The sequence below is a fragment of the Myxine glutinosa genome, chromosome 2, assembly GCF_964187855.1.
Source record: "Myxine glutinosa chromosome 2, kmMyxGlut1.1, whole genome shotgun sequence".
Lineage (NCBI taxonomy): Eukaryota > Metazoa > Chordata > Myxini > Myxiniformes > Myxinidae > Myxine > Myxine glutinosa.
The window spans coordinates 91151954-91178375 of record NC_136262.1 but is presented as its reverse complement, the minus strand read 5'-3'; the positions used below and the strand labels follow the sequence as shown (position 1 = coordinate 91178375).

Below are 26422 nucleotides of genomic sequence, written 5' to 3'. Positions count from 1 at the left end.
ATTTAAGTTGAGGATTTCAGTAAAAGCCATGTATAAAAATGCAAGGACAGGAGCAATTTTTTTTTTTTTTATAGATGAAAGGATTTTATGTACTCACTTCAGAAAAAAATACACAACAGCCTTTGGGAGGATATTTTTAGTTTATCTTAATCTTCTATTCATTGATGCTGATAAACTTCACACTTCCACTCCAACAATGCCCTTTTTGGTGAGCAGCAGTACACATGTGAAACTGGCAAAAGTCAAAAGGAGAGAGCTGTGTGGAGTCACACATCTTACAAAGAACAGACGCTGGTGTGAAGGTGGCAGGGAACTTCAAATCATCCTCGGAGGACCATTTGCCTGAGGCTCCGTCACTCAGAGGACATCAAGCTGACCAGCTTTACCACACTTCAATCAACCACCCACACCCCATACCTCCCTTTTCCTCCCACATTCTCACCTGCACAAGCTCTTGCAGTTCACGCTTGACATTCTCCAAGCCACCAATGTCATCCCATGTGACCTGCGGCACTTCCACCACAGTTTCTCGCAGTGCAGATGGGTTGCTCTGGCCTAATGCCCACTATGGAGAAAAAATAAAAAGCACAGCTTGCAGGTTCAACATGTCCATATGCCACGCTAAACTTCAGCAATCATAAACAGCCTCTCTGATTCTGTATTCACATTGAAGACAAGCATGCACACATAAAAAGTGAGAATTAAAAAAATAAAATAGAAAAGGTTTCTACATGTTTGTTTGAAAAAAAGAAAAGAAAAGGCAACATACTATCCAGTGAAATGATAGGCATCGATTAAAATCTGGGGGAATGAGAGGGGTATTCATTAAAATCTGGGGGAATGAGAGGGGTATTCATTAAAATCTGGGGGAATGATTAGAATCTGGGGGAATGAAAGGGGTAAGGATTAGAATCTGGGGGAATGAGAGGGGTAATGATTAGAATCTGGGGGAATGAGAGGGGTATTCATTAAAATCTGGGGGAATGAGAGGGGTATTCATTAAAATCTGGGGGAATGAGAGGGGTATTCATTAAAATCTGGGGGAATGAGAAGGGTATTCATTAAAATCTGGGGGAATGAGAGGGGTATTCATTAAAATCTGGGGGAATGAGAGGGGTATTCATTAAAATCTGGGGGAATGAGAGGGGTATTCATTAAAATCTGGGGGAATGAGAGGGGTATTCATTAAAATCTGGGGGAATGAGAGGGGTATTCATTAAAATCTGGGGGAATGATTAGAATCTGGGGGAATGAAAGGGGTAAGGATTAGAATCTGGGGGAATGAGAGGGGTAATGATTAGAATCTGGGGGAATGAGAGGGGTATTCATTAAAATCTGGGGGAATGAGAGGGGTATTCATTAAAATCTGGGGGAATGAGAGGGGTATTCATTAAAATCTGGGGGAATGAGAGGGGTATTCATTAAAATCTGGGGGAATGATTAGAATCTGGGGGAATGAAAGGGGTAAGGATTAGAATCTGGGGGAATGAGAGGGGTAATGATTAGAATCTGGGGGAATGAGAGGGGTATTCATTAAAATCTGGGGGAATGAGAGGGGTATTCATTAAAATCTGGGGGAATGAGAGGGGTATTCATTAAAATCTGGGGGAATGAGAGGGGTATTCATTAAAATCTGGGGGAATGAGAGGGGTATTCATTAAAATCTGGGGGAATGATTAGAATCTGGGGGAATGAAAGGGGTAAGGATTAGAATCTGGGGGAATGAGAGGGGTAATGATTAGAATCTGGGGGAATGAGAGGGGTATTCATTAAAATCTGGGGGAATGAGAGGGGTATTCATTAAAATCTGGGGGAATGAGAGGGGTATTCATTAAAATCTGGGGGAATGAGAGGGGTATTCATTAAAATCTGGGGGAATGATTAGAATCTGGGGGAATGAAAGGGGTAAGGATTAGAATCTGGGGGAATGAGAGGGGTAATGATTAGAATCTGGGGGAATGAGAGGGGTATTCATTAAAATCTGGGGGAATGAGAGGGGTATTCATTAAAATCTGGGGGAATGAGAGGGGTATTCATTAAAATCTGGGGGAATGAGAAGGGTATTCATTAAAATCTGGGGGAATGAGAGGGGTATTCATTAAAATCTGGGGGAATGAGAGGGGTATTCATTAAAATCTGGGGGAATGAGAGGGGTATTCATTAAAATCTGGGGGAATGAGAGGGGTATTCATTAAAATCTGGGGGAATGAGAGGGGTATTCATTAAAATCTGGGGGAATGAGAGGGGTATTCATTAAAATCTGGGGGAATGAGAGGGGTATTCATTAAAATCTGGGGGAATGAGAGGGGTATTCATTAAAATCTGGGGGAATGAGAGAGGTATTCATTAAAATCTGGGGGAATGATTAGAATCTGGGGAAATGAAAGGGGTAAGGATTAGAATCTGGGGGAATGAGAGGGGTAATGATTAGAATCTGGGGGAATGAGAGGGGTATTCATTAAAATCTGGGGGAATGAAAGGGGTAATGATTAGAATCTGGGGGAATAAAAGGGGTAATGCTTAAAATCTGGGGGAATGAGGGGTATTCATTAAAATCTGGGGGAACGAGAGGGATATTCATTAAAATCTGGAGGAATGAGGGGTATTCATTAAAATCTGGGGGAATTGGAGGGGTAATAATTAAAATCTGGGGGAATGAAAGGGGTAATGATTAGAATCTGGGGGAATGAAAGGGGTAATGATTAGAATCTGGGGGAATGAAAGGGGTAATGATTAGAATCTGGGGGAATAAAAGGGGTAATGCTTAAAATCTGGGGGAATGAGGGGTATTCATTAAAATCTGGGGGAACGAGAGGGATATTCATTAAAATCTGGAGGAATGAGGGGTATTCATTAAAATCTGGGGGAATTGGAGGGGTAATAATTAAAATCTGGGGGAATGAAAGGGGTAATGATTAGAATCTGGGGGAATGAAAGGGGTAATGATTAGAATCTGGGGGAATGAAAGGGGTAATGATTAGAATCTGGGGGAATGAAAGGGGTAATGATTAGAATCTGGGGGAATGAAAGGGGTAATGCTTAAAATCTGGGGGAATGAGAGGGGTATTCATTAAAATCTGGGGGAACGAGAGGGATATTCATTAAAATCTGGGGGAATGAGAGGGGTATTCATTAAAATCTGGGGGAATTGGAGGGGTAATAATTAAAATCTGGGGGAATGAAAGGGGTAATGATTAGAATCTGGGGGAATGAAAGGGGTAATGATTAGAATCTGGGGGAATGAAAGGGGTAATGCTTAAAATCTGGGGGAATGAGAGGGGTAATGATTAAAATCTGGAAGATTTGAGAGGGGTAATGATTAAAATCTGGGGGAATGAAAGGGGTAATGATTAAAATTTGGGGGAATGAGAGGGGTAATGATTACAATCTCAGGGAATGAAAGGGGTAATGATTAAAATCTGGAAGATTTGAGAGGGGTAATGATTAAAATCTGGAAGATTTGAGAGGGGTAATGATTAAAATCTGGGGGAATGAAAGGGGTAATGATTAAAATTTGGGCGAATTGAAGGGTAATGATTAAAATCTGGGGGAATGAAAGGGGTAATGATTAGAGTCTGGGGGAATGAAAGGTGGTAATGATTAAAATCTGGGGGAATGAGAGGGGTAACAATGATTAAAATCTCAGGGAATGAATGGGGTAATGATTAGAATCTGGGGGAATGAAAGGGGTAATGCTTAAAATCTGGGGGAATGAGAGGGGTAATGATTAGAATCTGGGGGAATGAGAGGGGTAATGATTAAAATCTGGGGGAATGAGAGGGGTAATGATTAAAATCTAGGGGAATGAATGGGGTAATGATTAGAATCTGGGGGAATGAAAGGGGTAGTGATTAAAATTTTGGCGAATTGAAGGGTAATGATTAAAATCTGGGGGAATGAAAGGGGTAATGATTAGAATCTGGGGGAATGAAAGGTGGTAATGATTAAAATCTGGGGGAATGAGAGGGGTAACAATGATTAAAATCTCAGGGAATGAATGGGGTAATGATTAGAATCTGGGGGAATGAAAGGAGTAATGCTTAAAATCTGGGGGAATGAGAGGGGTAATGATTAGAATCTGGGGGAATGAGAGGGGTAATGATTAAAATCTGGGGGAATGAAAGGGGTAATGATTAGAATCTGGGGGAATGAGAGGGGTAATGATTAAAATCTGGGGGAATGAAAGGGGTAATGATTAAAATCTGGAAGATTTGAGAGGGGTAATGATTAAAATCTGGGGGAATGAAAGGGGTAATGATTAAAATTTGGGTGAATTGAAGGGTAATGATTAAAATCTGAGGGAATTGAGGGGTAATGATTAAAATCTGGGGGAATGAAAGGGGTAATGATTAAAATTTGGGTGAATTGAAGGGTAATGATTAAAATCTGAGGGAATTGAGGGGTAATGATTAAAATCTGGGGGAATGAAAGGGGTAATGATTAAAATCTGGGGGAATGAAAGGGGTAATGATTAAAATCTGGGGGAATGAAAGGGGTAATGATTAAAATTTGGGAGAATTGAAGGGTAACGATTAAAATCTGGGGAAATTGAGGGGTAATTATTAAAATCTGGGGGAATTGAGGGGTAAGGATTAAAATCTGGGGTAATTGAGGGGTAAGGATTAAAATCTGGGGTAATTGAGAGGTAATTATTAAAATCTGGGGGAATTGAGGGGTAAGGATTAAAATCTGGGGTAATTGAGGGGTAATGATTAAAATCTGGGGAAATTGAGAGGTAATTATTAAAATCTGGGGGAATTGAGGGGTAAGGATTAAAATCTGGGGTAATTGAGGGGTAAGGATTAAAATCTGGGGTAATTGAGGGGTAATGATTAAAATCTGGGGGAATTGAGAGGTAATTATTAAAATCTGGGGGAATTGTGGGGTAATGATTGAAATCTGGGGGAATGAAAGGGGTAATGATTAAAATTTGGGTGAATTGAAGGGTAATGATTAAAATCTGAGGGAATTGAGGGGTAATGATTAAAATCTGGGGGAATGAAAGGGGTAATGATTAAAATCTGGGGGAATGAAAGGGGTAATGATTAAAATCTGGGGGAATGAAAGGGGTAATGATTAAAATTTGGGAGAATTGAAGGGTAACGATTAAAATCTGGGGAAATTGAGGGGTAATTATTAAAATCTGGGGGAATTGAGGGGTAAGGATTAAAATCTGGGGTAATTGAGGGGTAATGATTAAAATCTGGGGGAATTGAGAGGTAATTATTAAAATCTGGGGGAATTGAGGGGTAAGGATTAAAATCTGGGGTAATTGAGGGGTAAGTATTAAAATCTGGGGTAATTGAGGGGTAATGATTAAAATCTGGGGGAATGAAAGGGGTAATGATTAAAATTTGGGTGAATTGAAGGGTAATGATTAAAATCTGAGGGAATTGAGGGGTAATGATTAAAATCTGGGGGAATGAAAGGGGTAATGATTAAAATCTGGGGGAATGAAAGGGGTAATGATTAAAATCTGGGGGAATGAAAGGGGTAATGATTAAAATTTGGGAGAATTGAAGGGTAACGATTAAAATCTGGGGAAATTGAGGGGTAATTATTAAAATCTGGGGGAATTGAGGGGTAAGGATTAAAATCTGGGGTAATTGAGGGGTAAGGATTAAAATCTGGGGTAATTGAGGGGTAATGATTAAAATCTGGGGAAATTGAGAGGTAATTATTAAAATCTGGGGGAATTGAGGGGTAAGGATTAAAATCTGGGGTAATTGAGGGGTAAGGATTAAAATCTGGGGTAATTGAGGGGTAATGATTAAAATCTGGGGGAATTGAGAGGTAATTATTAAAATCTGGGGGAATTGTGGGGTAATGATTGAAATCTGGGGGAATGAAAGGGGTAATGATTAAAATTTGGGTGAATTGAAGGGTAATGATTAAAATCTGAGGGAATTGAGGGGTAATGATTAAAATCTGGGGGAATGAAAGGGGTAATGATTAAAATCTGGGGGAATGAAAGGGGTAATGATTAAAATCTGGGGGAATGAAAGGGGTAATGATTAAAATTTGGGAGAATTGAAGGGTAACGATTAAAATCTGGGGAAATTGAGGGGTAATTATTAAAATCTGGGGGAATTGAGGGGTAAGGATTAAAATCTGGGGTAATTGAGGGGTAATGATTAAAATCTGGGGGAATTGAGAGGTAATTATTAAAATCTGGGGGAATTGAGGGGTAAGGATTAAAATCTGGGGTAATTGAGGGGTAAGTATTAAAATCTGGGGTAATTGAGGGGTAATGATTAAAATCTGGGGGAATTGAGAGGTAATTATTAAAATCTGGGGGAATTGTGGGGTAATGATTGAAATCTGGGGGAATTGAGGGGTAATTATTAAAATCTGGGGAAATTGAGGGGTAATGATTGAAATCTGGGGGAATTGAGGGGTAATTATTAAAATCTGGGGGAATTGTGAGGTAATGATTGAAATCTGGGGGAATTGAGGGGTAAGGATTAAAATCTGGGGTAATTGAGGGGTAAGGATTAAAATCTGGGGTAATTGAGGGGGTGATGATTAAAATCTTGGGGAATTGAGGGGTAATGATTAAAATCTGGGGGAATTGAGAGGTAATTATTAAAATCTGGGGGAATTGTGGGGTAATGATTGAAATCTGGGGGAATTGTGGGGTTATGATTAAAATCTGAGGTAATAACAAAAATCTGGGGGAATTAAAGGTACTGATTAAAATCTGGGGGTTGGAGAGGGGTAATGACTAAAATCTGAGGGAATAATGAGTGTGAATGTTGCAGAAAGTGAATGAAAGCAAACGAGAATGAGAAGTGATTCAAAGCAAGGGCAATTTTCCAGATTTTGGTTGACCCTTTTACATCAACAATCATAAACCCCAAGCAGCAGTAATTTAAGACATAAAAAAAAATTGCCAAATGGAAAGTGAAATCGAGTTCACAACAAATCGCATTATTTATAAATAAATATATTTTAAAAAAAAAACTTGCAGCCAATCAATGTCATTTCTGAACACTTCCCAATATTTCATAGAGAGGTACACAATCATCAAAAACTAGAGGTTCCAGGGAACCTGAACTCAACTGGTCTATACCAATATGGTTAGAATATGCATAATAGAACCACAAACTATATAGTTTATATGTGCTAAAGAGGTACAGTAACGTTGAAGGTATCTCATGTTTAAACAGGAAACTAGAAAAATTCGAGTTTTAAGTGAGGCATGTGTTACGGATTTATGTGAATTACTATTCAGGTCTTTGCTTATTAATGTGTAGTCGATTAAAGGTTGTTGTGATTAAAGGGTCAGGAGCCCTTCTGGGAAAAAGGAGACCGGAAACGGAAGAAGAAAAGACACGAGGTCCGGGAGAAGCGGCGATCTTCTTCCTCTTCCTCGCCGAGCTCCGACGGGAGCGGGATCGATATTGAGCAGCGTGGGGAACGCTGCGTTTGAAAGCCCGTCTGGCGAGAGGAGTTACCTGGGCGGGGTAATTACCCATTTACACGTCAAGTCGCCGTGGGTTCGTGCACGGAATCAAGCGTCCGGCGCAGTTCGCCTCACCGTCTACAAGGACGCGTACGGGTCGCACCTTGGGCCTCGCGCGCGTTGCAAGCCGCGCTTGGTTTTGCCCCGTTGCTTGGCAAGGAGGTGTGCGCTGCAGCAGCTGTCCCCGGTACGAGACGTGCACGTTTGGAGCACGTCCGCCCGGGGTTCGTTCAACCGCCCGTGTGCGGAGAAGAGAGACATTGTGAGGGACAGTGACCCAAGTGGTCGTGAGTGGGAAAAGGGGGGGGACACATATGTAAGATGGCCATCTTTGTAATATTGATTGTTGATTGTTGTGGATTCCTTGGGGGAATATATTATTGATTACTCCGGATCCTTGGTGTGGGGTTTCTTATTGACTGGAATTCATATTGATTGCGTTAGGAAAGCGTATAAATCATAGATCTTTCTGGCGGAGTTCCTCTCACGGTCCGGGGGTCACCGAGACCAGGTAGTCACCGGGAGGACCACGTAACACATGAAAAGCAAAACTACAATTACTTTTCTCAGATTTCAGACTTTATTTTTTTTTTTTTTTTTTTTTTTTTTTTTTTTTTTTTTTTTTGTATACAAGATCGAGGCTCGTGAAAGAGCGAACATTAATCACACAGAAAGACAAACCGACACATAAAACATATAACATCGGGAGCGTTAGACAAGATGGGGAGAGAGGGGGAAGGACACAAACACAACATTTGAGAGCAGGGACCGAGAGACATGGAGACATCGAGAGATCTGAGAGAGGGCGAGGGCTTTGGGGGGGGGGGGCATGGGAAGGGGGCGGTGGGAGAGGTATAAAACATATGGACACTGCCAGGACTTCCAGGAAAGAAGTTGGAATTTCAAACAAGGTGGATCTGGGGTGAATTAGCGGGGGTAGAAAAGATCAAGGTTTTGGATGGGGGAAGATAAGAGATGGTGGTGAACAGCTGTTTTAAAGACCTGGAGGGAGGAGTGGGATTGAAGGGAGTGAGGGAGTTTGTTCCAGAGGCGGGAGAAAAGAGGAATGAAAGAGTGAAGGTGAGCAGAGAGCCGAGATTTCGGCAGTTTAACCATCATAGGGTTGCTGGCAGATCTTGTGCGACCTGTTGGAATATTTGGGGGACAGAGCACAGAGAGAGCTGGGGGTGCAAGGCCGGAGAGGAGTCGGTAGAAGACAGAAAGACCACCTACCTGCCTGCGGTGAGTGAGTGAAAGGCCCTCAGAGATAGCTTCATCGCGGGAGATTCCAATAATTCTGAAAGCTTTGGTTTCAACAGCGTGAAGCCGAGCTAGGTGTGAGGCAGGAGCACCGGCCCATAGGGGAGAACAGTATTCCATTGAGCTGCGGATGAAAGCCTTGTATGTGGTGAGGAGCTCAGGTGTGCCGAGGAAGGACTTCGCACGACGGAGGATGCCCAGTCGGCGACTGGCTTTGGAGGCCAGCTTGGAAATGTGGTTTTCCCATGAAAGATCATGGCAGATAGTGAGACCCAAAATCTTGAGCGACAGAACTTCTTGGAGAGGATTGTTGAGAAAGTAGATGGGAGGGTTGTCCAGTCGATCTTTTCGGAGAGACATAGTAAGAGTGTGAGATTTGTCAGGATTGAAAGACATGTTCCACTTGTTTGACCAGTCTGTGATTTTGTCCAGGTCTTCAGAGAGTGAGGAGGCAGCAGACTGCCGATCTGAGGGAAGAGGAATGGAGCGGCAGAGAGTGGAGTCATCAGCAAAGAGATAGAGAGGATTTTCGAGAGAGTCAGAGAGATCATTGATGAAGACCAGAAAAAGCACGGGGCCCAGAACACTGCCTTGGGGAACTCCAGCCTGAACAGGAAGAGGAGATGAGAGAAACCCATTCAGGGCCACACGTTGACGACGACTAGAGAGGAAGTCCGCCAGCCATGCGTGGAGATTTCCATGGATACCAAAGGAGGAGAGTTTGGTGAGCAGAGCGGGGTGCCAGACCGTGTCGAAGGCACGTGATATGTCGTGGGAGACAGCTCTAATTTCCTGTTTGGCATTGAGGACCTCCATCCATTGTTGAGACAGCAGAAGCAGCATGTCCAGAGTAGAGTGACCTGGTCTGAAACCAAATTGATGATCAGAGATCAAGCCATTGGAGAAGAGGAAAGATTTCATATCCGAAGCAATGATGGATTCCATGACTTTGCTGATAATTGGGAGAAGGCTGATTGGTCTGTAGTTGCTAGGATCTGTTTTTGCACCTTTTTTGTGCAAAGCGGTGATGTTGGCTGATTTCCAAGCAGATGGCAGTTGACCTTGAGCAAAAGAGAGGGTGAAGAGAACAGAGAGAGGGTGAGATAGAGCGGCAGAGCAGGATTTTAGGACCCGTGGGCTGATGCCGTCGGGTCCAGTTGCAGAATCAGAGTCGAGGGTTGACAGAAACTTTTCCACCTTGTCAGGAGGAAAGGACACGGAGTCCAGGAGCAGCAGGGTACGACTGGGTATGGTGGGTACAGAGAGGGATGGGTTTGGGACACAAGATTTAGAGGCAAACACAGAGTTGAGGCATTCAGCTTTTTCACGTGCGGAGTCAGCTGTGTAGCCGTTTGAGGTAAGGGAGGGGATGGAGGGGGAACAAACACCAGAAACGGATTTGACCAGACGCCACCAGGATTTGGAAGAGGGAGACAGATAAGAGAGTTCGGTCTTGAGAACGGAGAGATATTGTTTCCTGGCTCTCCTGAGGGTGGACACACACTTGTTTCGGGCTTTGTGAAAGGAAATGAGATTTCCTTCCGTTGGATTTGCTTTCCAGGAGACGAAGGCAAGTTGTTTCTGGGCAACAGCCTCACCACAAGATTCCGTGTACCATGGACGGGAGGAAGGGTATGACAACTGAAGACGAGATGGGATAAATCTGTGCATGAGAGAGAGCAATTTACTTTGGAAGAATTCCCAGGATGAGTTGATGTCAGAGGTGGTAGAGATGGGAGACCAGTCCAGATGATTGATGGCTGCTTGAAGACCGTGCCAGTTGGCCTGAGTGAAATGCCAGACTCGTCGACGCTGAGCAGGCTCCCTGAGGATGGTTAGAGAGATGTCCACTTTAACAAGGACATGATCAGATGATCCGATCGGAGCAGAAGAAGAGCAGCAGACATTTTCAGGGAAGTTAGTCATAACCAAGTCCAGAAGAGAAGATGTTCCGTTGACTGAGATCCGGGTCGGGAAATTGACAGATTGTGTCAGTCCCAGTGAGTCGCAGAAGTCCTTTGCTGAAGAGCCATGGCTGGTGAGAGAGGTACCCACACCCAGCCAAATGGCATGGTGACAATTGAAATCACCACATATGAAGAAGAGAGAGTTGGGATGAGTAGATAGAAGTTGGTCCATATCATCAGACAGCGAGATGTAGATGGAGTCATCACTGTTTGGTGGACAGTACAACACACATATGAACAAGAGGTGGGAGCGAAGGGGAAGCCGTAGCCAGAGGTATTCCTGGGGGTGAGGTGGAGAGAGTGCAGTGCAGGGCGAGTGAGGAAGAGAGTTTTTGATAAAGATAGCAACCCCGCCTCCAGGACGAGGCTCAGGTCTATCATACCGGAGGAGGGAGTAGCCCGGGAGAGATACTATGGAATCAGAGACATCATAAAGGAGGAAAGTTTCTGTTTAGCAGATCACGTCTGGTTTGACAGAAGCAACCTGTATGGAGAGATCAGTTAAGTTTGAACGAAGGCCCCAGATGTTTGAGGTCCATACCGTTAATGAAGAGGAAGGGGGAGCATCAGATACAGAACAGGGGGGAGGAGGGGTAGGGTAAGATGTGGAAGAGGTGGAAGAGATAGGGAGAGTTGTTGAAGGTGTGTCAGAGATTTCAGAATAGCTCGGAGAAAGGGAAGGATGGGGCGGACAAAAGGTTTGATGGTGATTGGGTGAGCCACAATGAGGTGTTATTTGAGGAGGGGGAAGAGCGAGGCAGAAGGTTGGGGGAGATGGAGGTGAGAGTTTGAAGGGGGAAGAAGCGGGGAGGACGCTTTGAGGAGGGGGAGTGAGAGGGGGGAAATTGAGAAGCAATGAGGGTGGGGAGATTTGAAGGGGAGGGGTGAGGGGGGAGTTTGGGAGGGAAGGGACAAGGGGAGGGATTTGAAAGGGATGGGATATGGGGGAGATTTGGAGGGGAGGGGTGAGGCAGGAGTCTAGGAGGGGAGGGGCGAGGGGGCGTCTTGGCGGGGAGGGGTGAGGGGGTAGTTTAGGAGGGAGGGGGCAAGGGGGGAGATTTGAAAGGGATGGGTGATGGGGAAGATTTGGAGGGGAGGGGTGATGGGGAAGATTTGGAGGGGAGGGGTTATGGGGAAGATTTGGAGGGGAGGGGTGAGATTGGATTTTTGAAAGTGTACGATTTATGGGAAACGAACATTTTTTGCAAAATGAGTTTCTTGTGACCTTCGAGTTAAAAATACGTTTACGGACGCTGGATGGAGGATGGAGTGCAGGAGAGTTTAGGGAATGTAGAAAAAAGGCACTATAGGAGATGGATATTTTTTTTGGGATGAATTGATTTGGTGAGCAAGTCGAAAGCAGCCTTTTAAAGAAGAAGAAGAAAAAGGTGTTATGAAATATGACGGAATACATAACTTGAGGGGAAAGTGTAAACATTGAAGGTTAATGAGTGAAAACTATCTGGGGAAATGGGGGAGAAACACGTGGTCGAAGAACGAACGAACGAATAAGAATGAATAAACGAATGAGAACAGAGAAGGAAATGTTTTTTTTTTTTTTTTTTTTTTTTTTTTTTTGAGGAGATTTACACAAGGAAGTAGGCTATGGGTGAAAAGCCTGGGAATACAGAGAACGAAAGTTATTGGATCACAAACGACGGACCGCTGAGAGAAAAACAAAGCCTCAAGGTTGTACAGTGCACACTGTACAAGGCCTCAAGACACGACACGGCAAACAGACGATCAATTTATGAAAGATAAACACCGAGAAACAACCAAAGTTGCACACAATAACTTCACACACCGAAAGATAAATACAGTTTCGACAAAATACAATTGTGAACAGACTTAACTTCGAAAAACGTGGAGACCGTGTGGAGCTTCGAAAATCCCTCCCACCGTCTCCGAGATCTCGCGAGATCTCGGAGATCTCGCGAGATCGAGAAACTACACACACAATTTCGATGAAACTTGACCACAACCTTAATCACCCATGATGTACCAAGATGTACCAAGACTTGAATTTATTAACTCAACTGGACTATGTCCAGCTGAGTTTTTGTCGTCACCCAGTGTCCGTCGTCCATCTGTCTGTCTGTCTGTAAACAATTTGACGTCTACGCTCTAATAATGAATATGAATGAATGATCGTTTTTTTAAGGCCATTTTCCCCGCTAGAGCGGGGGTTAGCCTTGCGGGCCCCATGGCAATCATGGTTCCCTGTTTGAGGCAATGTTTTTATGGCCGGATGCCCTTCCTGACGCCAACCCTTAGTCGCCTCTTACGATGCGCAGGGATACGGTGTACATATTCTAAATCGGGGTACACACCGGGAACACCGGGAAGTCAATCAATTTTTGTCATATATTTTTAGCACATATAAACTATATAGTTTGTGGTTCTATTATGCATATTCTAACCATATTGATATAGATAGACCAGTTGAGTTCAGGTTCCCTGGAACCTCTAGTTTAGAAAGACTTGGTCAAGACTTGGTCTTGGTTGGAAAGTTTCAGCCTTCTAGCTACATTAGGAAGTACCAGATTGACAAAAATGGATTTTCAATATGGCCGCCCTGCCGTGCCCATTTTTGGGCGTGCAACAGTTCGACTCTACCACCTTGATTGGGTTCAGGTCCATCAAACCAAGTAAGGGTTATTTTATCTGGCCATGGGTGGTTGAGTTATGGCAAGGATTATTTGGCCACGAGTGGGTTTCATTGACATAGTTTAGTTATGAAAAATACTGGACTGCACAATGCCTGCTTTGTGATCAGGTCTGGCCAATCGTCCATGAATACAGGTTTATGATTTAATTTTTCATGAAAATTGAGATCTATTTGGAAATACAGTCAGACCTCGACATTCACGATTCCAACATTCGTCAGCAATTGTCTTATCCATAATCCTGCTATTGGTATTCTGAATCTTGTGGCAAGGCAATTGCTTTAAAACAACTTGCATTATTCTCCCGGAAGGCAAATCCAACTGAAGACAAACTCAAATCATTCCACAAAGCTAGAAACAAGGGTATGTCTACTCTATGGAGAGGCAGAAAACAACATCAGTCCAATCTCAAGAATGAGCTTTCAAACATAGTTCTTCCATGAGCCTATATCACGTAGTTAAAAACAAGACCGAAAGTCTAACAGCCACGTAGCTGGGCTTGTTTAATACTTTAGTTGAAGAGGATAGTATGACCTGGGTGGAGATTCCATTTTTACATACATATGGAGATTTAGCATGGACCCCTGGAAATTCTATTTTTACATATAGCCTACATTTGTTGTAATGTATATATTGGTGAACTATAAAAGGTGCATTTAAAGTATTTTAGTCCATGAAAAAAATAATTTAAAGCAACATTTTCTTGGGAGCTCTTAACCCTCCAAGTTTCACTCTTGAATTGCTCCCGAGTTTATATGATCTCACTATAAACATGACCCCGGTCCCGGTGTGTACCCCGGTTTAGAATAGGTACACCGTTTCCCTGCGCATCGTAAGAGGCGACTAAGGGTTGGCGTCAGGAAGGGCATCCGGCCATAAAAACATTGCCTCAAAAAGGGAACCATGATTGTCATGGGGCCCGCAAGGCTAACCCCCACTCTAGTGGGGAAAATGGCCTTAAAACGATCATTCATATAAACAACGTTGCGGGTTAGTCGGCCTGCAGCATGTGCAGTTCCTCTCCTTATCTGGAATTCAATCAGGTTGGCAAAGATGCGCAGATCGAGCGGGTCTCCTACTGTACTCGCTGCAACGAACAGCTGTCCGTGTGTAAAAACACATGACAGGACCGCTTCGATGACAGGTTCAACCGCTTCAACGACATGTACTTTGACGGCCTATACGGCATGTAAATTAAAATGTCGGTCGTTGAAGTCAGTTGTACTACATCGTAATGACGTCATCGACGTAATGACATCATCGACGTAATGACATCGACGTAATGACGTAACGTGACAGACGGACACAAAACTGCCGCTACTTTAATATATAGAAGATGATATATTTTAAGCTCCAATAACTTTGCAGTCACTACGAAGGGATTCATGTTACGATTAGATTTACTATAATATTAACGTTACGTTATCATTATTAGGAAAATGATATTACTATTAAAAAAAAAAAAAACCGACGCCAATTCCTTACTTCCGTGGTTATTAGTACCTTACACCGCTTATCATTGATTCATGAACCATGCACCGCTTCAATCCATTAACTTTGCATTCACGACGACATTGGGATTAAAGTGCTATGGTTATATTTACAATATTGTTATTATTATTATTATTATTATTATGAAAACGATATGACTGAAACGTTACTACTGTATTAAGAAACCTGGGCTTAATTTGTCCAAAGCGGCCTGAAGGTGAGGCATGAAGGCACGAAGCCTAAGGCCTATACGTACTGTGTTGTTGGAAGAGCCATAACGTCTATGCTTTAGATATTTGATGGTCATTTTAACAATCGGTTTGGTTTGTTTGTGTTTCACACTGAATGAAAAACGTAAAGGTAGAGCATGGTGATTGTGATATATGACAGGTTCAACGATATGTTCGGCCTGAACAAAATTGGAATCAAAATAGCGGTGTGTGGAGTCAGCCGTCGTCTGACGAAATGACATCACATCACCCCTGTCATGTGACCAGACCCTCAGCTCTGATTGGTGTATGTTTGAGGGGACATACATACAAACATATACATACATACAGGCAAACACTGTTCTAGACAGCTTTACCCTATGGGCTATGCCGTGAAAACCTCCTCCCTTCCCCACCCCCATTCAAACAATGCCTCCCAAATTCGCGGATTCAACATTCGCTGCATTTTCCAGGAATGTATCCCGCACGAATGTTGGGGTCTGACTGCATTCAAATACAGTTGGACCCCGCTATTTGCAGTTTCCGCGGATTTGCGGGTGATAAAATGCGACCTGTTGCTCTATTCGCGAAGTTCAGGAGAGCTTATGCGATGGCGCGTCGTCTGTCCATCCGTAAACACTTGAAACGTCTTCTCCGAAACTGCTGATGGGATTGCGACCAAATTTGGCACAAAATGGCGAGATCGAGATTGGCGAGATCTCGCGAGATCTTGGAGACGGCGGCAGGGATTTTCGAAGCTCCACACGGTCTCCACGTTTTTCGAAGTTAAGTCTGTTCACAATTGTATTTTGTCGAAACTGTATTTATCTTTCGGTGTGTGAAGTTATTGTGTGCAACTTTGGTTGTTTCTCGGTGTTTATCTTTCATAAATTGATCGTCTGTTTGCCGTGTCGTGTCTTGAGGCCTTGTACAGTGTGCACTGTACAACCTTGAGGCTTTGTTTTTCTCTCAGCGGTCCGTCTTTTGTGATCCAATAACTTTCGTTCTCTGTATTCCCAGTCTTTTCACCCATAGCCTACTTCCTTGTGTAAATCTCAACTCAAAAAAAAAAAAAAAAAAAAAAAAAAAATTCCCTTCTCTGTTATCATTCGTTTATTCATTCTTATTCGTTCGTTCGTTCTTTGACCACGTGTTTCTCCCCCATTTCCCCAGATAGTTTTCACTCATTAACCTTCAATGTTTACACTTTCCCCTCAAGTTATGTATTCCGTCATATTTTATAACACCTTTTTCTTCTTCTTCTTTAAAAGGCTGCTTTCGACTTGCTCACCAAATCAATTCATCCCAAAAAAAATATCCATCTCCTATAGTGCCTTTTTTCTACATTCCCTAAACTCTCCTGCACTCCATCCTCCATCCAGCGTCCTTAAACGTATTTTTAACTCGAAGGTCACAAGCAACTCATTTTGCAATAAATGTTCGTTTCCCATAAATCGTACACTTTCAAAAATCCAATCTCACCCCTCCCCTCCAAATCTTCCCCATAACCCCTCCCCTCCAAATCTTCCCCATCACCCCTCCCCTCCAAATCTTCCCCATCACCCATCCCTTTCAAATCTCCCCCCTTGCCCCCTCCCTCCTAAACGACCCCCTCACCCCTCCCCGCCAAGACGCCCCCTCGCCCCTCCCCTCCTAGACTCCTGCCTCACCCCTCCCCTCCAAATCTCCCCCATATCCCATCCCTTTCAAATCCCTCCCCTTGCCCCTTCCCTCCCAAACTTCCCCCTCACCCCTCCCCTTCAAATCTCCCCACCCTCATTGCTTCTCAATTTCCCCCCTCTCACTCCCCCTCCTCAAAGCGTCCTCCCCGCTTCTTCCCCCTTCAAACTCTCACCTCCATCTCCCCCAACCTTCTGCCTCGCTCTTCCCCCTCCTCAAATAACACCTCATTGTGGCTCACCCAATCACCATCAAACCTTTTGTCCGCCCCATCCTTCCCTTTCTCCGAGCTATTCTGAAATCTCTGACACACCTTCAACAGCTCTCCCTACCTCTTCCACCTCTTCCACATCTTACCCTACCCCTCCTCCCCCCTGTTCTGTATCTGATGCTCCCCCTTCCTCTTCATTAACGGTATGGACCTCAAACATCCGGGGCCTTCGTTCAAACTTAACTGATCTCTCCATACAGGTTGCTTCTGTCAAACCAGACGTGATCTGCTTAACAGAAACTTTCCTCCTTTATGATGTCTCTGATTCCATAGTATCTCTCCCGGGCTACTCCCTCCTCCGGTATGATAGACCTGAGCCTCGTCCTGGAGGCGGGGTTGCTATCTTTATCAAAAACTCTCTTCCTCACTCGCCCTGCACTGCACTCTCTCCACCTCACCCCCAGGAATACCTCTGGCTACGGCTTCCCCTTCGCTCCCACCTCTTGTTCATATGTGTGTTGTACCGTCCACCAAACAGTGATGACTCCATCTACATCTCGCTGTCTGATGATATGGACCAACTTCTATCTACTCATCCCAACTCTCTCTTCCTCATATGTGGTGATTTCAACTGTCATCATGCCAGTTGGCTGGGTGTGGGTACCTCTCTCACCAGCCATGGCTCCTCAGCAAAGGACTTCTGCGACTCACTGGGACTGACACAATCTGTCAATTTCCCGACCCGGATCTCAGTCAACGGAACATCTTCTCTTCTGGACTTGGTTATGACTAACTTCCCTGAAAATGTCTGCTGCTCTTCTTCTGCTCCGATCGGATCATCTGATCATGTCCTTGTTAAAGTGGACATCTCTCTGACCATCCTCAGGGAGCCTGCTCAGCGTCGACGAGTCTGGCATTTCACTCAGGCCAACTGGCACGGTCTTCAAGCAGCCATCAATCATCTGGACTGGTCTCCCATCTCTACCACCTCTGACATCAACTCATCCTGGGAATTCTTCCAAAGTAAATTGCTCTCTCTCATGCACAGATTTATCCCATCTCGTCTTCAGTTGTCATACCCTTCCTCCCGTCCATGGTACACGGAATCTTGTGGTGAGGCTGTTGCCCAGAAACAACTTGCCTTCGTCTCCTGGAAAGCAAATCCAACGGAAGGAAATCTCATTTCCTTTCACAAAGCCCGAAACAAGTGTGTGTCCACCCTCAGGAGAGCCAGGAAACAATATCTCTCCGTTCTCAAGACCGAACTCTCTTATCTGTCTCCCTCTTCCAAATCCTGGTGGCGTCTGGTCAAATCCGTTTCTGGTGTTTGTTCCCCCTCCATCCCCTCCCTTACCTCAAACGGCTACACAGCTGACTCCGCACGTGAAAAAGCTGAATGCCTCAACTCTGTGTTTGCCTCTAAATCTTGTGTCCCAAACCCATCCCTCTCTGTACCCACCATACCCAGTCGTACCCTGCTGCTCCTGGACTCCGTGTCCTTTCCTCCTGACAAGGTGGAAAAGTTTCTGTCAACCCTCGACTCTGATTCTGCAACTGGACCCGACGGCATCAGCCCACGGGTCCTAAAATCCTGCTCTGCTGCTCTATCTCACCCTCTCTCTGTTCTCTTCACCCTCTCTTTTGCTCAAGGTCAACTGCCATCTGCTTGGAAATCAGCCAACATCACCGCTTTGCACAAAAAAGGTGCAAAAACAGATCCTAGCAACTACAGACCAATCAGCCTTCTCCCAATTATCAGCAAAGTCATGGAATCCATCATTGCTTCGGATATGAAATCTTTCCTCTTCTCCAATGGCTTGATCTCTGATCATCAATTTGGTTTCAGACCAGGTCACTCTACTCTGGACATGCTGCTTCTGCTGTCTCAACAATGGATGGAGGTCCTCAATGCCAAACAGGAAATTAGAGCTGTCTCCCTCGACATATCACGTGCCTTCGACACGGTCTGGCACCCCGCTCTGCTCACCAAACTCTCCTCCTTTGGTATCCATGGAAATCTCCACGCATGGCTGGCGGACTTCCTCTCTAGTCGTCGTCAACGTGTGGCCCTGAATGGGTTTCTCTCATCTCCTCTTCCTGTTCAGGCTGGAGTTCCCCAAGGCAGTGTTCTGGGCCCCGTGCTTTTTCTGGTCTTCATCAATGATCTCTCTGACTCTCTCGAAAATCCTCTCTATCTCTTTGCTGATGACTCCACTCTCTGCCGCTCCATTCCTCTTCCCTCAGATCGGCAGTCTGCTGCCTCCTCACTCTCTGAAGACCTGGACAAAATCACAGACTGGTCAAACAAGTGGAACATGTCTTTCAATCCTGACAAATCTCACACTCTTACTATGTCTCTCCGAAAAGATCGACTGGACAACCCTCCCATCTACTTTCTCAACAATCCTCTCCAAGAAGTTCTGTCGCTCAAGATTTTGGGTCTCACTATCTGCCATGATCTTTCTTGGGAAAACCACATTTCCAAGCTGGCCTCCAAAGCCAGTCGCCGACTGGGCATCCTCCGTCGTGCGAAGTCCTTCCTCGGCACACCTGAGCTCCTCACCACATACAAGGCTTTCATCCGCAGCTCAATGGAATACTGTTCTCCCCTATGGGCCGGTGCTCCTGCCTCACACCTAGCTCGGCTTCACGCTGTTGAAACCAAAGCTTTCAGAATTATTGGAATCTCCCGCGATGAAGCTATCTCTGAGGGCCTTTCACTCACTCACCGCAGGCAGGTAGGTGGTCTTTCTGTCTTCTACCGACTCCTCTCCGGCCTTGCACCCCCAGCTCTCTCTGTGCTCTGTCCCCCAAATATTCCTACAGGTCGCACAAGATCTGCCAGCAACCCTCTGATGGTTAAACTGCCGAAATCTCGGCTCTCTGCTCACCTTCACTCTTTCATTCCTCTTTTCTCCCGCCTCTGGAACAAACTCCCTCACTCCCTTCAATCCCACTCCTCCCTCCAGGTCTTTAAAACAGCTGTTCACCACCATCTCTTATCTTCCCCCATCCAAAACCTTGATCTTTTCTACCCCCGCTAATTCACCCCAGATCCACCTTGTTTGAAATTCCAACTTCTTTCCTGGAAGTCCTGGCAGTGTCCATATGTTTTATACCTCTCCCACCGCCCCCTTCCCACGCCCCCCCCCCCCCCAAAGCCCTCGCCCTCTCTCAGATCTCTCGATGTCTCCATGTCTCTCGGTCCCTGCTCTCAAATGTTGTGTTTGTGTCCTTCCCCCTCTCTCCCCATCTTGTCTACCGCTCCCTATGTTATATGTTTTTTGTGTCGGTTTGTCTTTCTGTGTGATTAATGTTCGCTCTTTCACGAGCCTCGACCTTGTATACAAAAAAAAAAAAAAAAAAAAAAAAAAAAAAAAAAAAAAAAAAAAAAAAAAAAAAAAAAAAATAAATAAATATTTGTTGTGGTGTGACTAAAATTTGTTCACGCCATTAAAAATCTGGGTCTAAGGGGGTTCACCGGGGTTAAAGTGGATTCAGATTTGACCCGCCCCCCCCCCCCCCCCCCAAATAGATATTTGCTTTTTCCTCTGAAACGACGCACACGATTTTGATGAAACTTGACCACAACCTTCATCACCCATTCTGTACCAATGTTTGTTCACGGCATGAAAAAAAATCTGCACCTTTGGGAGTCTGGGGGGGTTGCCCCCCAAAATAGATATTTGCTTTCTTCTCAGAAACTACACACACAATTTCGATGAAACTTGACCACAACCTTAATCACCCATGATGTACCAAACGTTTGTTCAAAGCATTAGAAAAATGGGGGTCTGAGGAGGTATACGGGGTTGGGGGAGGCAGGGTTTCCCCCCAAAATAGGCTGTTTTTTGTTGTTAAAGTCTTATGATTATGTTAGTATGATTCTAGATGGTGCCCTGTCTTCAAGCAACCATTGAAATTGGTTTAAATACCTTTAGTCAGTGAAGTATACTGGTTTTTTTTAACCAGGTGAGGGTAAGGGGTATTGCCCCTATGTTTTTTGTCCTATTCACGGCCGTGTTCCGCGAAATTGGGGGGTTTTCATTCGTTTCCTATTCGCGGCCGTGTTCCACGAATTTGCGGGGGGGGGTTTTTCCTATTCGCAGCCAGTTTTTCAGGGGCATTGAAACAGTGGCATGGCATACATTCATGGGATTTTCATCGACCTTCACGGATTATCGTCGACATTCTCTGGATTTGCCTCACCATTCACGGATTTTGCCTTGCCATTCGCTGTTTGGTCCTCTCTATTCATGGATTTTCACGACTCGGGAACCTATCCCCACCTTTTTCCATTGAAACTATGCCTCGCTATTCACGGTTTCGCTATTCACGGATTTTCCAGGAACCCACAGTAAACAATTCTCTAATCATTTTCTGTGAGACTATATTTATTTTTATCCTGCTCAGCTTATGTATGATAAAGTAAACATTATCAGCTGGGAAAGATAAAGTCGATTTTACGAAGTGCACCTTCTGCAATAAAATGATGTTAGGAACACACAAAACTAAGACACAGATCACTTGAAAACACTGACTTTGGCAGCTCGCATTATTGCCATTTTCCAAATTTCACAAAAGGATAAGGTTTTCAGATCTCCCACAACCAATATGTACCACTATTTAAATGTTGAAACTCCAACTATTGCTTTTAACGGCACCAATTATTCACACCTTCGTTTGGGGTCAGCGAGGAAACGTTTTTGGCACAAATATACATGAACTGGCTGGGCAAACCTGACATTCAACAGAAGGTGGCACGAATTTGGAACTTGGCCAGAGTGCCCGGTGATAAATCGCCTCCCCTTGGCAAAATCCATCGTGGAATCTTTAATGTCCACAAACAATTGGTATTATTTAGCATAGGAGTCATCTGGCTTCACATCCTTATGAGGGACAGCGCACACACTGATGCATCACTCTGCATGTGAAACACCAGGGTGACAGTTTCTTGCTGTCGAGAATAAAACCCAGGCCAGATAGCCGAAAGATGTGTGCACATCTCCAGGCTATCATGCTGGTGCTTGTTCAAATCTGACAAGCTCTGTGACTGAAACACAATATTTTCTCAAAACTCGTTTAGTGTATCATTGAGAATGGCAGCTCATTGTCACCACCTACCCGGAAGTCATCCATTGTAACAGCCAATGAGTTCATAATCTCTGCATCAATAGTCTCATCTTCAAGGTCAATGACATCCATTTTTTTGCGGATAGCTTGCAGTGCTGCCTCAGAACACAAGGCTGCAAGGTCAGCACCAACGTGGCCATGTGTTTCATTGGCAATCTGAAACATTAGGAAATCATGAGTCTTACACATCCATTTTATTTAAGTCATTTCATCACCATTATAATTCATGACCAAAAAAAACCCCCAAAAAACACTTTTCAATAATTGGAAAATTGTTAACCTCACCTGTTCAAGGTCTACATCGTCTGAAAGCTTCATGTTCTTTGTGTGTATCTGCAAGATCTCCAAGCGTCCAGTTGAATCTGGGATGCCAATGTCAACCTCACGGTCAAAACGACCTGTAGATACATGGCAAACAATTTGAATCAGTCTTGACAGTCAGTCGAGGTCTGAACTCATGTCTGAAAATGAAAAATCTCCAAAACCGACTCCCACCACCATCTCCCCAAGTTAAAAAAAAATCAAGATGTAAAAATTTACATTTTATATTCAATATTTCATTTCATTATTTAAAAGCACGATATTCATTTTAAATTTATACAGCAACTTACTTTGAAAACATGTCGAGTAGAGATAAAGACATAACACAGTTTTTGAAAAACTTTGGGAAATATCTTCCTTCCATAGTTCCACTGGGAACACCTTTTGATTAGCAATGGCATTTTTTGACAATCTGTGGAACCGACTGCATGTCTGTCTGTGCTCCTACCTAGCCTTTAAAAAGTGCTGTTCATACAGTATATTCACCAATACCACTCCTGCACTCTTCTACCCTTGCAAGCTGTCTCCTGGCTCCATTCCTTTCTGCCACTAATCCAACTCCACCTGTGTGATGATTCTGTCTCCAATCCCCTTTCATCCTCTGTCTGTGAATCTGCTGCCCTCTGTAAATCAGATCCTCCATGCATATCAGTGGAAATTTAATGCATATTTAAAATCAGAGTAATAAAACAAACTGTGCATATACAAACTCATTAAAAATACATATTTTTAAACAGAATATCTATAAAAATGCCCATATATACCTCCACCGCCACACCATCTAAACTCCCTTCCTCTCCGATTGCTATGACATGAGGAATACTCATGAAGTATACATACATACATGAGGAATACTCATACAAAAAAAAAAACAAGAGGTTCCAGGGAACCTGAACTTAACTGGTCTATATCAATATGGTTAGAATATGCATAATAGAACCACAAACTATATAGTTTATATGTGCTAAAGAGCTACAGTAACGTTGAAGGTATCTCATGTTTAAACAGGAAACTAGAAAAAATTGAGTTTTAAGTGAGGCATGAAAAGTAAAACTACAATTACTTTTCTCAGATTTCAGACTTTAATTTATTTAGAAATACTTGGTCAAACAATATACACGTATGGTATTGAATCAAGATATGTTGAATATTTCAATAGATGTTACATACTGCCTACACACCAAGTTTCAGCCTTCTAGCTACATTATGAAGTACCAGATTGACAAAAATTGATATTTCAATATGGCCGCCCTGCCGCACCAATTTTTGGGCGTGCAACGCCCAAATGCAATCCCAAACTAGTTTATGTCTTTAAGATGCTGCATAACAAGTTTCATCAAATTTAATCAATATTTGTGACTTTTAGAGCGTAGACGTCGAATTGTTTACAGACGACAGACAGGCAGACAGACAGACGACAGACGGATGACGGACACTGGGTGTCGACAAAAACTCAGCTGGACATAGTCCAGTTGAGTTTTAAAAAAACCTTCGTTATTCAACTTTATAAATTAACCTACAGGTTGGGACCACTTATCCGGCAAGGATGGGGAATTGGTCTTGCCAGTTTTTGGGATTTGCCGGATTTTGGGTCCCTCTACCAATCATGTACAATATATATATATTTTGTATACAAGATCGAGGCTCGTGAAAGAGCTAAAATTAATCACACAAAAAGTCAAACCGACACACAAACCACAAAATAAGGGGAGTGGTAGACAAGATGGGGAGAGAGGGGGAAGGACACAAAACACAACATTTGAGAGCAAGGACATCGAGAGGACTGTGGGAGGGAGAGGGCTTGGGGGGAGGTGGGAGAGGTATAAAACATATGGACACTGCATGGACTTCCAGGAACGAAGTTGGAATTTAAAAAAAAAAAAAAAAAAAACGTATCTGGGGCGAAAATTAGCGGGGGTAGAAAAGAGAAAATTAGCGGGGGTAGAAAAGATCAAGGTTTTGGATGGGGGAAGATAAGAGAGGTGGTGAACAGCTGTTTTAAAGACCTGGAGGAAGGAGTGGGATTGAAGGGAGTGGGGGAGTTTGTTCCAGAGGCAAGATAGATAGATCCAGAGGAGTGGGGGAGAAAAGTTCCAGAGGAGTGGGGGAGAAAAGGGGAATGAAAGAGTGAAGGTGAGCAGAGAGCCTAGATTTTGGCAGTTTAACCATAAGAGGGTTGCTGGCAGATCTTGTGCGACCTGTAGGAATATTTGGGGGACAGAGCACAGAGAGAGCTGGGGGAGCAAGGCCGGAGAGGAGTCGGCAGAAGACAGAAAGACCACCAACCTGCCTGCGGTGAGTGAGTGAAAGGCCCTCGGAGTTAGCTTCATCGCAGGAGATTCCAATAATTCTGAAAGCTTTGGTTTCAACAGCATGGAGCCGAGCTAGGTGTGAGGCAGGAGCACCGGCCCAGAGGGGGGGAACAGTATTCCATTGAGCTGCGGATGAAAGCTTGTGTGTGGTAAGGAGCTCAGGTGTGCCGAGGAAGGACTTCGCACGACGGAGGATACCCAGTCGGTGACTGGCTTTGGAGGCCAGCTTGGAAATGTGGTTTTCCCAAGAAAGATCATGGCAGATAGTGAGACCCAAAAGCTTGAGCGACAGAACTTCTTGGAGAGGATTGTTGAGAAAGTGGATGGGAGGGTTCTCCAGTCGGTCTTTTCGGAGAGACATCATAAGTGTGTGAGATTTGTCAGGATTGAAAGACATGTTCCACTTGTTTGACCAGTCTGATTTTGTCCAGGTCTGCAGAGAGTGAGGAGGCTGCAGACTGCCGATCTGAGGGATGAGGAATGGAGCGGCAGAGAGTGGAGTCATCAGCAAAGAGATAGAGAGGATTATCCAGTCGGAGAGATCATTGATGAAGACCAGAAATAGCACAGGGCCCAGAACACTACCTTGGGGAACTCCAGCCAGAACAGGAAGGGGAGATGAGAGAAACCCATTCAGGGCCACACGTTGACTACAACTAGAGAGGAAGTCCGCAAGCCATGCGTGGAGATTTCCATGGATACCATAGGAGAGTTTGGTGAGCAGAGTGGGGTGCCAGACCGTATCAAAGGCATGGGATATGTCAAGGGAGACAGCTCTGATTTCCTGTTTAGCATTGAGGACCTCCATCCATTGTTGAGACAGCAGAAGCAGCATGTTCAGAGTAGAATGACCTGGTCTGAATCCAATACTTATGATACAGATAATATTTTTACAATAATGTGCAGTAATATTGGGGAAGATAAATAAAAAGTCAATGCATATTATTGTATTCACTTAACAAATGCTCCTCTTTCTTTGGGTTGTCTGACAAGGGATTACTGTATTTCTACAGTAATTACAGTTCACTGAAGACAAGTCACAACAGGTACCCGCATGTTGCATGGGACATGAAAAGTTTTCGCTTGTGTCATGATTATTGTACGATCCAAGGGTATAACGGCGCTGTCTGATCCACTCTATCAAGACATTATCGATGTCACAGGTCTCCGACTGATGTAACGTTTTCCTTTTGTCCATTAGCTTGGGCACCTCACTCTCCCCATAAAATTGCAATATCTGCTCCTTTTATTTCTTTATATCGTCGATGTACCAAAGCCATACACCTCACTCAGGCGTTTCACCAAAACACCCATGTCATACTTCCGCAACAACTCCACTTTTGCTTGATACTGAGCGATAAATGCTACCTTTTCGAAGCACCACTAGTCTTTCCAGATGTTGAAGGCATTGTAGACATGAATACGATACAGGGGGTATTCCACAAACACAATTATACAAACAAAACTATAGAGCACAATGCGATGATGCCGAATCAGACGTACACACCACTTCAAAGGTTTGTCTCTATTGATTATGCAACGTCCCTTCTGTGCAATACGTTTTTTCCCCACAGATCAAGTTCAGTGGGGCGATTAACTTTTCAGAAGGCTTGCGAATAATTAACCTTTCAGAATGAAAGGGTTAACAATTGTAGAACCGTGGAGTTTGAAAATTCTGACGCTTTTGGATCTATCCAGTTTTTGGGT

General features: G+C 44.0%; 1 protein-coding gene across 2 annotated transcripts in view; it reads right to left on the bottom strand.

Annotated features, from left to right (window-relative positions):
• The window catches only part of VCP (valosin containing protein), a 99066-nt gene that overhangs the window by 25774 nt on the left and 46870 nt on the right, over nt 1-26422 (bottom strand). For both annotated transcript variants that reach the window (XM_068107770.2, XM_078771228.1), the window contains 3 exons: nt 22368-22480; nt 22074-22238; nt 443-565 (listed from right to left, as the gene is read on the bottom strand). In XM_068107770.2, coding sequence (XP_067963871.1) covers nt 443-565; nt 22074-22238; nt 22368-22480 — 401 coding nt within the window. The remainder of the gene's footprint in view (nt 1-442; nt 566-22073; nt 22239-22367; nt 22481-26422) is intronic.